Genomic DNA, 13,906 nt, shown 5'->3' on the forward strand with positions numbered 1-13,906 from the left:
ACCTTTTGTTTTCACGGCATTTCGGGTGGAGTATCCCTTATCCGAAACGCTTGGGGCCAGAAGTGTTCCCGATATTTTCAGATTTTGGAATATTTGCATTATACCAGTTGAGCATCTGAAATCCACAAACCCAAAATCCAAAATGCTCCAATAGGCATTTCCTTTGAGCATCATGTTGACACTCAGAAAGTTTCAGATTATGAGGCATTTCAGATTTTGGATTTTTAGGCTGTACACTGTTTGATTTTAGTAAGGCAATTTCATGCCTGGTGTTATGATTTGAATGTTTGTGTCTCCTCCAAAATTCATGTGGACACTTAATCTCCAACACAATAGTATTAAGAGGTAGGGCCTTTAGGAGGTGACCTACTGGGGAGGCCCTCCCTCATGAATGGGATTAAGGCCTTTATAAGAGAGTCTTCACACCAGGTTCAGCCCCTTTTGGCATTCCACCTTCCACCATGTGAGGACAAAGTGTTCCTCCCCTCTGACGGATGCAATCAGACACCATCTTGGAAGCAAAGGGACCAGGCCCTCACCAAACACCAAACCTGCAAGCACCTTGATCTTGGACTTCCCAGCCTCCAGAACTGTTAAGAAATAAAGTTCTGTTCTTTTTTAAGTTACCCAGAATCTGTGGTACTGTTATAGCAGCACAAACAGACTAAGAAAGATACCTAGGGAAATCTCTTAGAACAAGGTATTATCTGAAAAACAAAGAGAAGACCACATACCTGTTTTTTGAACTTGAAGTTGAATTCCCACATTGGTTCCTGTCTGTTCCCAACAATCTTTCTGCACCAGAAAAGTAAGCACTATAAGAAAGTAAAAATAAAATAAACCGAGAAAAAGAAAAAGAAAAAAATCAAAATACACTACAACCAAAATAATCATCAAAAACCTTTCTGTTTGACAGCTCTAAAGCCAGCCACGGTCCCAATGCTGAGATTTTACTTTGGCACAGATAGACCCCCAAGTTGACACTGGTGCAACATAAAAACGGACAATCCCAGGGCTGTTCAATAAGGACAGGAGGGACCAATATAAGTCAACCTCAGAGGCTACTGACATCAACTCCTATTGTTCTTATCTTCAAAGACAGAAACATGGTATCTAGAGACTGGGGCATCCTCTCTGATTCAGCAGGCTAATCCTCCACATTAAAATGTAAGGAAAGCCAGCAGCCACCAGGCAAGATGATACAAGGCCATAAGGTAGGCAGACAGGGCTGGCCCTATAATAGAAGCAAACTGCTCAGGACCTTCTGGGAGCAGACAGCCAGTAAGGAAACTACAGAGCTAGGCTGAATTCTGTCTAGAATAAGCCCCTCAGTGAAAGTCAGACTACAGCTAGGGTTAAGCACAAGAAGTGAAGTACCTCCCAGGGGATAAGGGGTGGGTCGTCCGCCGTGCCAGCTGTCCTGCCCTTCAGACATGCCCTGTACGTCCTGCTGTTCCATCAAAATTAATGGGCTTGGCTTTAAGGGGAAAACATTTCTGCTGCCATCACAACGGCTCCAGTGTCCCACAAAGCTATGCTACTGAAAAGAGAGAGAGGGGGAATCAAATACGAAAAGCTGGAGTCCAGGAACATGGGACAACTTCCTTTAGGCATGCTGGCAACTCCCTGAATGCCACGCAATCATGGGTATACAAGTGGCAAGGCCATGCATGGGCTACCTGCCACTGCAGGCCCCACACCCTCTTCAGAAGATCTCTAACAAGGCACAAAAGCAGCAGCCAGGTGGCCTGGGCTTACTATCTGGATTAAGACCTTAGTTTTCATTCTACTTTGGCTTTTTACAGTCCACTTTAAAAAAATTAATAGACAATGACAAGAATATGAAGATAGGGGTATTTTAGAATTTAGGCAGTAGCACTTGCATTGTGCACTGGAGCCGCTAAGATGTGTCAAGCATGAGGAGTTTGCCCAATGCTGCTCTGCTCCCAGCAATTATTTCACTCCTGGCATGGCTAACTTTGGGATGATCCCCATGCTCACCACAGTTAATATGATACTATCAAATGTTTTGGGGGTAAGGGACACTGTAAATGTGAGAAGATACACTGTCCACTCATATTACAAGCAGAAGCAGCTGCTGGGTGAAATCCTACTCTCCTGGCATTCTACTACTTCTCTAAATCCACCAGTTAGCATGATATTAAATTGAGCTCAGCCAATGGCCCTGACCACCTCAGTTTACAAGGCTGGGGGGGGAACCTCGATAATCTTGAAATCAATAGTACCCTTTTAATTAATATGTATTAGGTAGAATATGATCACCCTAGAGCTAAACTAGGGGAGAAGAATCATTATATAATGTGCAATACCATAAAAACAAACTACAAGAGAATGGGAAATGCTATGGAACATCAGATTTGGGGTAGGAACAGAGTAACCTTGTTTGGCAAAGGTGATTTAGTAATTTCATCAGGTAGGAGAAAAAGAGAGAATGGACCAAAGGCTAGTAGACATATTTACAAATCAGAAGAATGACAGAAACTTGAATATAAATATATGAATATAAAATATCAGGGAAATCCTGAGATAAAAAGAGCCTAGAACACAGAAAGAACTTGAGAGAACTAAGGTTTATGAATCAGGGTACCTTATAGTCTATGAGATGACCTACCAGGGCCTGGCAATAGCCTGGCAAAGGGCACTTCCAAATGCTACAGAAGTCAAGTCTACACCAGAATCCTTAAGGAGGTCAACAATAAAGGGGAATCCCTGATGTCAAGGTTGCATTAGAAAGAGAAAAATAGTGAGATGTTCATGTTATACCTCTGTACCGTGATTTAAAGCCCCTCTTAAAAATTACAGCATACATCTACCATTTGAGTTATGCTCTTCCTAGCCCAAGCCATCAAAACCATGATATCTAGAGTGGTCCAATGTACAACGTATGAAAATAAATTAAAATAAAAAGAATAAGGAATACACTAAAAGCACCGGAAAGCTTTAAGGTAAGTATAAGATAAGCCAGCCAGCACAGCAGAAAGGTCTTGGAGAAGCGAAATCTCTGAGCCCTGAAAGTTTACATCAGTCCCCTAGCAGCCTGGGACCTACATCCCTCCCCATCAAGGAAGTTGGAGACAAGCCACGATAACAGGCCTACCATACAAGAGTCCATTAGTCAAACCCCAACACAAATTCTCACTTACTTTGGAATTCTTTAATGTGCTGGGGGTGCTTTCTGGAATGGCTGGATTCTTGGAGATTCGAGCAGCAAATGGCTCGTACATATGGTACAGAGATCGGATCACACAAGCCCGGAGACAGCGCAGCTTCTCCATTGACTCTGGTCGCAGACGCAAAGGGAGGGAAGCATCCAGCGTGTAGTGCCTGAAACACGACACATTACTCCTACCAATATGTGACCTGTCTCTCCTGCTCCAGGTCAGTTTTCTAAGACTCCTGGTCTCTGTATGAACTTTACTGCACTATTCCACTGGCCAGTAGGTAGCTTGTCCCCAGCGCTACTTGACCTCTTGGTGACTTTTATGTTTTTGCCTTGTAATCCTGCAGTTCTCCATCCATTTTTAAAGTTGAAGCCCTCACGTATTCACTGAACAAAAGAGCAAACTCTGAATTGGTTTCAGTATATTATGCTTTAGCTGCTCAAAAAGAACCTATCCTGGAGGAACCTATACTGGAGAAGAGCCACCAGGTTCTCCAGTCAGATCTCAAAATGAGTTCTCTACTCCTTTCTACTTCAACATTCCTTCCCACCACAGCCTGACAGTTTACAATTGTCACTACACTTCCACACCTAGCATCAAAAACTAGGCCGGGCGCAGTGGCTCACGCTTCTAATCCCAGCACTTTGGGAGGCCGAGGCGGGCGGATCACAAGGTCAGGAGATCGAGACCACAGTGAAACCCCGTCTCTACTAAAAAATACAAAAAATTAGCCGGGCGTGGTGGCGGGCGCCTGTAGTCCCAGCTACTTGGAGAGGCTGAGGCAGGAGAATGGCGTGAACCCGGGAGGCGGAGCTTGCAGTGAGCCGAGATTGCGCCACTGCACTCCAGCCTGGGCTAAAGAGCAAGACTCCGTCTCAAAAAAAAAAACTAGCCCTTTTACTAATCACATAATTTACCTACTACTCACCACTACAACTATACATAAGGCTGCATAAATACAAAAACTGTGTAATACTTAAAGACAACTAGCAAATCTAAGCAACACCTAATCCAGCTGGAAAGATAAGCAGATAGGCATCTGTAGCTTTGAACATTCTAGCTAAAATAAGCCTCTGAAGAAAAGTCAAAGACTCTTCTCTCTGGGACTTGAAGCAGGACGTTTTGCTAAAAGTGGATACTGGAGTGGGGAAGGAGGCAAACACACGGAAGACAATTACCTGGATAATTAATAATATCAAATTTACATTAGAGAGGGGCTCAAGGAGTCCAAAGCTGGGTCATGCCCAGACATGGAGTAGAGAAAGTGAAAAGAGGTCACCATCCAGTGAGTACCTCCAAATCACAAACAGTAATGAAATCAGCTACACAGATAGAAGAGTGAGCTCTCTGTGGTCGCACCTTCGGTACAACCTGGTCCAAAAGGCAGCAGTGCAAGTGACAGTCCAGGCATTCTTACAAATCAGGGAAAAATTCACAATGTCCTCAGGACGGATATAGGAGGCCAGCAATAGCCAAATATCCATGGGATACTCTTCTCCTCCAGCCCCGTCCAGTTCTTCTGAAACAGAAAAAAGAATCATCTTTGATCTTCTACACACATATCTAAAGATACTCGATCATTTCATTTCTCCCAAGGATTGCACAGTTAAGAAAATGGTTTTAAATACGTCCAAGGAAACCCCTCAAATTTATCATTTCCTGCTCATCCTTAGCTGCTGGAAACTTTTACCTCCTGTTGCCCAAGAAAATAGGTTTTGTTCTTAAGGCCTTTATTTAACAACTACTGGCAATACCGTTTTGAAGTTTAACTTTTTTTTTTTGAGACAGTCTCACTCTGTTGCCCAGGCTGGAATGCAGTGGTGCCCAGGCTAGAATGCAGTGGTGCAATCTCAGCTCAGTACAACCTCCGCCTCCTGGGTTCAAGCGATTCTCATGCCTCAGCCACCAGAGTAGCTAGGACTACAGGCATGCTCCACCGCACCCAGCTAATTTTTGTATTTTTGGTAGGGATGGGGGTTTCACCACAGCTACTTGGGAGGCTGAGGCAGAGAACTGCTTAAACCCAGGAGAGGGAGGATGCAGTAAGCCAAGATCATGCCACTGCACTCCAGCCTGGGGGACAGAGTGAAACTCTATCTCAAAAAAAAAAAAAAAGGCGTCCCTATCTCTTCCTTCTTCAGAACTCATTAGCATTAATTCTCTTGACCTTGATGTCCACTATACTTCTCAGGTTCAGGTAATACACATGCTTTGTAAAGATACCTGAATCTGAGCTAATCCTAACCCTAACCCTTATTTCAAACCTAGTCATAGAACTATCCTAAAATGACCAGCTTTCTTCCTTCCTGGGGAAAAAGCCCCTATGCCATCTCCCCAAAGTTGCCCCTGCTTTTCTAGCTAACTGCTTCCTACAGCTCTATGATTAGACCAGGTTATCTGGTTAGGTTCTTCACAACAGAGACCCAATATGTCTAAAACATCATCATCTTTTCTAATTCTTATCCTTCTTATAATCTCCAGTAATCATGCAAGACACAGTCTACCATGTCGAGGCCCCACTTTCTCCCACATTACCTCTTCTCTCTTTGAAAGAGAAGGCAAACGACTATTAAAATTTCCTCTATTGTGGCTGAGTGCAGTGGCTCATGCCTGTAATCTCAACACTTTGGGAGGCCAAGGTGGGAGGATGGCTTGAGCCCAGGAGTTCGAGATTGGCTTGGGCAACACAGTCTCTACAAAAAACTTAAAAATTAGCCAGCCATGGTGGTGCATGCCTGTAGTCTCAGCTACTCAGGAGGCTGAGGTGCGAGGATCAATCAAGCCCAGGATGTCAAGGCTGCAGTGAGCCATGACTGCACCACTGCAATCCAGCCAGGCAACAGAGTCCCTGTCTCAAAAAACCAAAAGAAAAACCAAAAAAAACAAACAAAAATTTCCTCTACTGAGACCCCTAAGGACTTTTACAAAGCAGAGTGCTATTACAAATTTTCTGTCTTTAGAGACAAAATTTAGTAAATAATGAAGAACTGTCAGTGTTTTATACATAATTATTAAGAGCTTTCAAAACAAAGGAAATCGAATCAGTAAATGAAAGCTTCATGGAGATAAGTCATGAAGGACATGAAGAATTTTGATAGGCATAGGTTAAGAGGAAAAGCATGTCAAGTGAGTAAGTGCTAACATGAAACCAAGGGACTCAGAAAAGCAAAACGTGAGAACAGTAAACAGAAAAGTCTAACAAGATTTTAGTAACATTGAGAATTACTGTTAAATCTTTTAGATGTGATAATGGTATTTTAAAAAAGATAACTACTAAAATATTTACAGAGATGATGATGGTATATCTGGAAATTGTTTCAAAATAACCGTGTGTGTGTGTGTGTGTGTCTGTGATGGAGTGGGGGAGTAATGGTTGAAGTAAAAATGGCTGTGAGTTGACAGCATATAAAAACAAAATGGTAATTAAAAAAAGAAAGAGGAAAAAAAAAATTTTTAATAGCCATGAGTTGATCATTGTTGAAGCCGTGTAATAGTTATATGGAGTTATAATCAGACTATTCTCTCTTCTTCTACATGTTTCATTAAAAAAAAAAGAAAAATACATTATATCTGCTGAAACAATAAAATAAAAAGAAATTTCAAAAAAAAAAAAAAAAAGACCAGTCTGATGGAATGGAGAAACCTAATGGAGGTAAAGTAGAATAAGGAAGTAAAATATGAATTATGGTTAAAAGCCTGTAAGCCACAAATCATGTATCTGATAAGTGGCTCACACCTGTAAACCCAACACTTTGGGAGGCCAAGGTGGGTGGATCACCGGAGAGGTCTGGAATTCGAGACCAGCCTGACCAATATGGAGAGATCCCATCTCTACTAAAAATTACAAAAAATCAGCTGTGCGTGGTGGCGCATGCCTGTAATCCCAGCTACTCGGGAGGCTGAGGTAGGAGAATCGCTTGAACCCGGGAGGCAGAGGTTGCGGTGAGCCGAAATCACGCCATTGCACTCCAGCCTGGTCAACAAGAGCAAAACTCCATCTCAAAAAATAAAAAAATAATAATAAGAAGATAACCCAATTTAAAAATGGGCAAATATCATTAGCCATCAGGGAAATGCAAATCAAAACCACAAGGAGATAGATACCAATCCACATCCACTATAATTTAAAAAGTCAGACAGTAACAAGTGTTGATAAGGATATAGAGAAACTGGAACTCTTATACACTGCTGGTGGAAACATAAAACGATGCAAGCACTTTGGAAAACAGTTTGGCAATTCCTCAAAAAGTTAAACATAGAGTTTCTGTATAATCCAGCAATTTCACTCCTATCTAACCAAAACTGAAAAAACCTATGTCCACAGAAAAACTTGTCCATGAATGTTCAGAGCAGCATTATTCATAGCAGCCAAATAAAAAGGAATAAAAAAGAATGAGATACTTATACATGCATAGTATGGATGAACCTTGAAAACATTATGCTAAATGAAAGAAGCTACATGCAAAAGACTATATATTGTATGATTCCATTTACATGAAATGTCAGAATAGGTAAAGTTGTAGAGACAGAAAGCAGATTAGCGGTTTCCAAGGGCTGGAGGAGGGTTTGGAATGAGAAGGGATGCTAATAAGTATGGGGTTTCTTTTTAGAGTAATGGAAATGTTCTAAACTTAGACCATGTTGATGGTTGCACAACTCTGAATATGCTAAAACCACCGAATTGTACACTTTAAAGGAATAAATTTTATCTCAATTTTTTGTTTTAAGTCTAAGCCATTCTGTGGAACGAGTCCAAAACAACAACAAGATAAATCCCTAATAGAATGGTGATAAGTAGCGATTTCAAGTGAAAAATTAAGGACAAAGAAGTATGAAGAATGTCAATACTGGTTGAGTATCCCTTATCAGAAATGCTCAGGACCAGTAGTGTTTCAGATTTTGGCTTTTCCCGCATTTTGGAATATCTTGACTGTACTTATTGGTCAAGCAGCCCTAATCAAAAATCAGAAATCCAAAGTGCTCCAATAAGCATTTCCTTTCAGCATCACGTCAGTGCTCCAAAAATTTCAAATTTTGGAGCTTTTCAGATTTGGAATGCTTAACCTGTATTAATTTTGGGACCCTGAAAAACAGGGATATGACTACCAATAACTAGAATAATTCCAAAGCAATCATACCATTAATTTCATTAACTTATTATTTCAATATACTTTAACAAATAAAAATATTGGCCGGGCGCGGTGGCTCACGCTTGTAATCCCAGCACTTTGGGAGGCCGAGGCGGGCGGATCACGAGGTCAGGAGATCGAGACCATGGTGAAACCCCGTCTCTACTAAAAAATACAAAAAAATTAGCCGGGCGCGGTGGCGGGCGCCTGTAGTCCCAGCTACTCAGAGGCTGAGGCAGGAGAATGGCGTGAACCCGGGAGGCGGAGCTTGCAGTGAGCCGAGATTGCGCCACTGCACTCCAGCCCGGGCGACAGAGCGAGACTCTGTCTCAAAAAAAAAATAAATAAAATAAAAATAAAAATATTTATTATCTGATTCTCAGGTACAGGTGAAAGTGCTGGTAAATCTGAGACCAAAAATACATATATCATTTACTTTTTTTTTTTTTTTTTTTTTTGAGACGGAGTCTTGCTCTGTCACCAGGCTGGAGATGTAGTGGCACAATGCAATCTTGGCTCACTGCAACCTTCGCCTCCCAGGTTCAAGCGATTCTCCTGCCTCAGCCTCCCAGGTAGCTGGGACTACAGGTGCACACCACCACGCCCAGCTAATTTTTATATTTTTAGTAGAGACAGGGTTTCACCATATTGGCCAGGCTGGTCTCGAACTCCTGACCTTGTGATCTGCCCACCTCAGCCTCCCAAAGTGTTGGGATTACAAGTGTGAGCCACCACGCCTGGCCTCACCATTATTTATCAGCTTTCACCTAAACGTTGCTGATCATCAGAACCACTTTAGCTCTAAAAATTCTGGGCTAAGCATGGTAGCTTACGCCTATAATCTCAGCACTTTGGGAGGCCAAGGTGGGTGGACTGCTTGAGCCCAGGAGCTCAAAACCAGCCTAGGCAACATAGTGAGACCCCTGTCTCTACAAAAAATAGAAAAAATTAGCAGGCATGATGACATAGCACCTGTAGTCCCAGCTACTCAAAAGGCTAAGATGGGGGGGATCGCTTAAGCCTGGGAAGTCAAGGCTGCAGTGTGCCATGATCTTGCCACTACACTCCAGCCTAGGCAAGAGACCAAAACCATGTCTCAAAAAAAAAAAAAAAATTCTGAGTTCCACCCCAAGAGATTCTGACTCATTACGTCTGGAGGAAAATCCAGAATCTGAATGATGGTTTGGCACTTTATATATCATCAGTTTATTATTCTTTGTTTCATTTGTGTACATTTCATTGCCATTAGGATATAAAAAAAATCACCTACTTTTATATTTCCCACAGTACTTATTAGACATAAAGCAGACATTACTAACTGTAGAGCACTTAAAAGCCCATGATAATGTCTATGTTTGTGTGTAACAAAACTAGTAACATAAAATCCACATATTTCGGAAAAAATTTTTTTGTTACATCTCTGCTTCCTTACACATTCAGAAATCCAGAAGTGCAAAGGCCTTTTATTTTCACATTGCCATATGGGTTTTTACCTGATAATAACATGTTCTCAATGAAGGGCTACTATAGTCCAGTTCACAGCTCCAGAACTGTACTAACACGTACTAATCTCTTTCCCTCTCGAATTCAGACAAAAGCAAAAAGAAAAAAGAAAGCCCAGGTGTATTAAATCCTGTCCCACTACCAAGGTTCTTATGGAGAGCCAAGTTTTCTTTAAACTCTCCTGGTATCACCTCTTATATCTCTTCCTGTACTACTAGGAAAGTAACACCTTCAATTTGTCACCACAGGCAAGTCTAATAAACCAAAAGAGAGCAAGCTCCATACCTTTGTGTCTCTTGCTTTTCTTTTTTCTGGAGACAGTTCTCTCATGAATGCTTTCCTCCTGAGCATCCATCTCATCACTGCTGTCGATGATGTCACAGGGCTCACCAACCCCAGAAAGAGCTTCCTCTGCAGGAACCTGAGAGGCTTCCAAGCCACAAAGAGATTTTACTAGAAGAAAATAAGAGGAGAATGAGATGGCAGACAGCTCCACCCAGAAATACAAACAACTTAGCCAAGGTATCAGCATCCATTCAGGAAAGGGGGGAAAAAACATCGTTGAGAGAGAAAGGCAAGAATCTGTCACCAAAAAAAAATTTAGTATTTTAAATACAAAAAAAAAAAGGAAAGCAATAGGCAAACTGACACCAAAGTTGCAGAAACTCCTTTTTTCAGCCCTGAAGAAAAAAGGTGTGCACAATTTTTCCACTATAAACCCTGCAGGATAAAAGCTGATTTGTATTCTCATAAGGTCTACAGAGAAATGTTTGAGACAAATTGAATCCAATTTAACCCTGGTCCTGAGCTGGAGGGAATAGGTGTCATAAAACACAAGTCTCAGACCCATGAGTAAACAGACTGAAAGCAAGAGAAACACAGGAAAAGGAAAAGAACACTCCAAGGTTATTAAACAAGGAAGCAAACTGCAAAGTAAAACATGTGAACTACAGCAAAGAGATTAATAACCAAGAAGAATGCAGTAGAAACTAAAGAGTATGCAAACATGTTTTTAAATGCAAAGAAAGAAAGAAAATATTTCTGCTACAGAAACTGCTACTCTTGATTAATCCTCCTCCACCCCCAATACGTAAGTTAACACTGACAAAAGCAAACACGGTTACAGAAAGACGACTAAAGGACTGCAAGAAAAACAGAAAATAAAATGCCTAGTTCTGTCTTCGCGGCATGAGTCTTTAAAGGCTCGCGCAAAGCTTACCTTCCTGCTGAACAGCGTTGGCTACGGCTTTCTTGACTCGTCCAGACCTCACGACCGCCGGATCCGAGTTGGCGTAATCCGCCACGGTCACTGCAACACACCACCAACCCTCAAGGAAGAGGCCTTCTCTCGTCAGCTTCTTCCCCGCCAAGACCTCCACCTCGCTGCAGGCCCCCGGACCGAGCCGCCCTCCAGCCGCGGGCAGGCGAGCGCTCACCTCGGCACAGTCCAGCCCCCTCCCAGCCGCCAGCCCCAAAATGTTTCAGGGCCCCTGTCCCCCTCGCCCACCTCGGCCGGAGCAGGCGTCGTGGGCCCGGAACTTGAGTCGCTTTCCTCTCTTGGGCATGGCGACCGTATCGGGGCGAGGCCTGCCTAGCGGGCCGGGCCCCCGGGCCATGTCTCCGGCCGGAGAGCCGGCCCCGGGAGCCGCAGGCCAGCTCCGCCCGGCTCCGCGGCCATCCCACACCGGAGGCCGCTAACTCTCGCGATAACATAGGTCGGGGTTCCGAGTTGCGTTGACGGACGACGCCCCTCTACGCCAACCAATCATCGCGAGGTGCAAGGATACGTCATCATCCGGTACCCGCGAATCAAGCTGGGTCCGGGTTTCAGGTGGAGAGAGAGCTGTTGTACTGGGTGGTGTCGGATATCGCCATACCTCGTGTGAGATGAATGGTGTCTCAGACCCGGAGCCCACACCTGTGTTGATTAGAATTGAGAGTTTACATCCTGGTCTCTGGGATTCTTCTTGGTAACTCCTCTGTCCACACTCCAGGTCCACGTCAGCACCAAAATGCATATACGCTGTCATCTCCGTGCTCTCTCTGGGACCACAAAGATTGAGCGCCTGCTAATGTAACATAGGTCTGTAAGAGTCTTCACTCTATTTTACGAAAGCTATAAATAGGCTGGGCGCGGTGGCTCACGCTTGTAATCCCAGCACTTTGGGAGGCCGAGGCGGGCGGATCACGAGGTCAGGAGATCGAGACCATGGTGAAATCCCGTCTCTACTAAAAATACAAAAAATTAGCCGGGCGTGGTGGCGGGCGCCTGTAGTCCCAGCTACTCGGAGAGGCTGAGGCAGGAGAATGGCGTGAACCCGGGAGGCGGGGCTTGCAGTGAACCGAGATCGCGCCACTGCACTCCAGCCTGGGTGACAGAGCGAGACACCGTCTCAAAAAAAAAAAAGAAAGCTATAAATAAATTTCTGAATTCTCAAAATAGGAGGAGTTCTTAAAAGTTTCCAATCGGCCGGGCGCGGTGGCTCACACCTGTAATCCCAGTACTTTGGGAGGCCGAGGCTGGCGGATCACGAGGTCAGGAGATCGAGACCATCGTGGCTAACACGGTGAAACCCTGTCTCTACTAAAAATACAAAATATTAGCCGGGCGTGGTTGGCGGGCGCCTGTAGTCCCAGCTACTGGGGAGGCTGAGGCGGAAGAATGGCATGAATCCGGGAGGCGGAGTTTGCAGTGAGCTGAGATCGCGTCACTGCACTCCAGCCTGGGAGACAGAGCAAGACTCCGTCTCAAAAAAAAAAAAAAAGTTTCAATCTATCACCATATAAGGTTAGCCGAGAGAAAGGACGAGAGAGAGACCCAAGGTCAGCCGAGAAAGTTTATTAACCTGACGGCTGCTCCACCACAGACAGATGAGGCACCCCTGAGCTTACAAAATGAGGGGTTTATATGGGGGAGAGAGACCCTGGGGTTGTTTGCTGGTTAATTTTGCCACATATTACCTTGTGACGTGTATTACAGGAGGGTGTAGGTAAAGTTTGTTTATGCTTCCCATCACCTCCCCCTGTGCGGTCCAGATGATTTGTAATTGGGGTTTGTTTATTGCAGCAAGGTCTGATAAGTGAAGTCTGCTGGCTTCGTAAGGACTTAGAAGTGTAAAGAGGCCTGGGGGAAGGAGAAGAGTTGCAGAGCATTAGGGGGAGGGGTGGGCAGCACGGAGAGGTTTGGGGGGAAGTATCGGCAGTACCAAGAAGCTTTTTGGGGCAGTTTGTTCCTAACACACCATCCCTCCAAAAAACTACTAGAAGCATCCATGAAAAACTATCGCAGATGGCCGGGCGCGGTGGCTCACGCTTGTAATCCCAGCACTTTGGGAGGCCGAGGCGGGCGGATGAAGAGGTCAGGAGATCGAGACCACAGTGAAACCCCGTCTCTACTAAAAATACAAAAAATTAGCCAGGCGTGGTGGCGGGCGCCTGAAGTCCCAGCTACTCGGAGAGGCTGAGGCAGGAGAATGGCGTGAACCCGGGAGGCGGAGCTTGCAGTGAGCCGAGATCGCGCCACTGCACTCTGGCCTGGGCGAAAGAGCAAGACTCCGTCTCAAAATAAATAAATAAATAAAAATAAAAAAAATAAACTGTCCTTTAGACCCGGCACGGTGGCACACACCTGTACTCCCAGCACTTTGGGAGGCCGAGGTGGGTGCATCACAAGGGCAGGAGTTCGAGATCAGCCTGGCCAACATGGTGAAACCCCGTCTCTACTAAAAAACAAACAAACAAAAACAAAAATTAGCCAGGCATGGTGGCAGGCGACTAGTCCCAACTACTTGGGAGACTGAGGCAGGAGAATAGCTTGAACCCAGGAGGCGAAGGTTGCAGTGAGCTGAGATCGCACCACTGCACTCCAGCCTGGGTGACAGAGCGAGACTCCATCTCAAAAAAAAAAAAAAATTGTTATTTATTTTGCATTAATAGTAAATGATCACAGGAGGTGTTTGCTTTTTAAGGTTCCTTTATCTTGAAAACTTAAAGATCGCAAATCTATGTTGGTTGTCATAATTTTCTTTTAAATTTTAATAGCCTATGAAACCCTAAAGCCTGGGAATCATTGCTTTGGAGGTATTGGAAAAG

At 44.1% G+C, this 13,906-nt stretch overlaps 2 protein-coding genes across 9 annotated transcripts in view; both read right to left on the reverse strand.

The window, feature by feature from the left end:
• Window positions 1–12,559, reverse strand: part of TMEM183A (transmembrane protein 183A) — an 18,461-nt gene extending 5,902 nt beyond the window's left edge. For 2 of the 8 annotated variants that reach the window (XM_055233543.2, XM_055233539.2), the window contains exons 1-6: window positions 11,322–12,559; window positions 11,034–11,123; window positions 10,100–10,267; window positions 4,542–4,698; window positions 3,165–3,345; window positions 735–815 (exon numbers count right to left, since the gene is read on the reverse strand). In XM_055233543.2, coding sequence (XP_055089518.1) covers window positions 735–815; window positions 3,165–3,345; window positions 4,542–4,698; window positions 10,100–10,267; window positions 11,034–11,123; window positions 11,322–11,430 — 786 coding nt within the window. In that variant the 5' untranslated portion in view covers window positions 11,431–12,559. Of the gene's footprint in view, window positions 1–734; window positions 816–1,377; window positions 1,538–3,164; window positions 3,346–4,541; window positions 4,702–10,099; window positions 10,268–11,033; window positions 11,124–11,321 lie in introns of all 8 variants that reach the window. The other 6 variants (XM_055233542.2, XM_055233538.2, XM_055233544.2 and 3 more) reach the window with 5 other exon arrangements.
• LOC134731964 (uncharacterized) lies at window positions 11,509–13,130 on the reverse strand. The gene is made up of 2 exons (XM_063613688.1): window positions 12,776–13,130; window positions 11,509–11,883 (listed from the first exon to the last, which is right to left on the reverse strand). The coding sequence occupies exons 1-2, from the start codon at window positions 13,082–13,084 to the stop codon at window positions 11,509–11,511; spliced, it is 684 nt and encodes a 227-aa protein (XP_063469758.1). The 5' UTR covers window positions 13,085–13,130.
• Between the last annotated feature and the right edge of the window lie 776 nt (window positions 13,131–13,906).

Source organism: Symphalangus syndactylus, chromosome 19, assembly GCF_028878055.3.
Source record: "Symphalangus syndactylus isolate Jambi chromosome 19, NHGRI_mSymSyn1-v2.1_pri, whole genome shotgun sequence".
Taxonomy (NCBI): Eukaryota; Metazoa; Chordata; class Mammalia; order Primates; family Hylobatidae; genus Symphalangus; species Symphalangus syndactylus.

Coding starts and splice junctions, on each gene's coding strand:
- LOC134731964 (XM_063613688.1), bottom strand. CDS start 13,084: ATGCTTCTAGTAGTTTTTTGGAGGGATGGTGTGTTAGGAACAAACTGC. Junction 11,884..12,775: donor CCTGTAATACACGTCACAAG/GTAATATGTGGC, acceptor ATGTTACATTAG/CAGGCGCTCAATCTTTGTGG.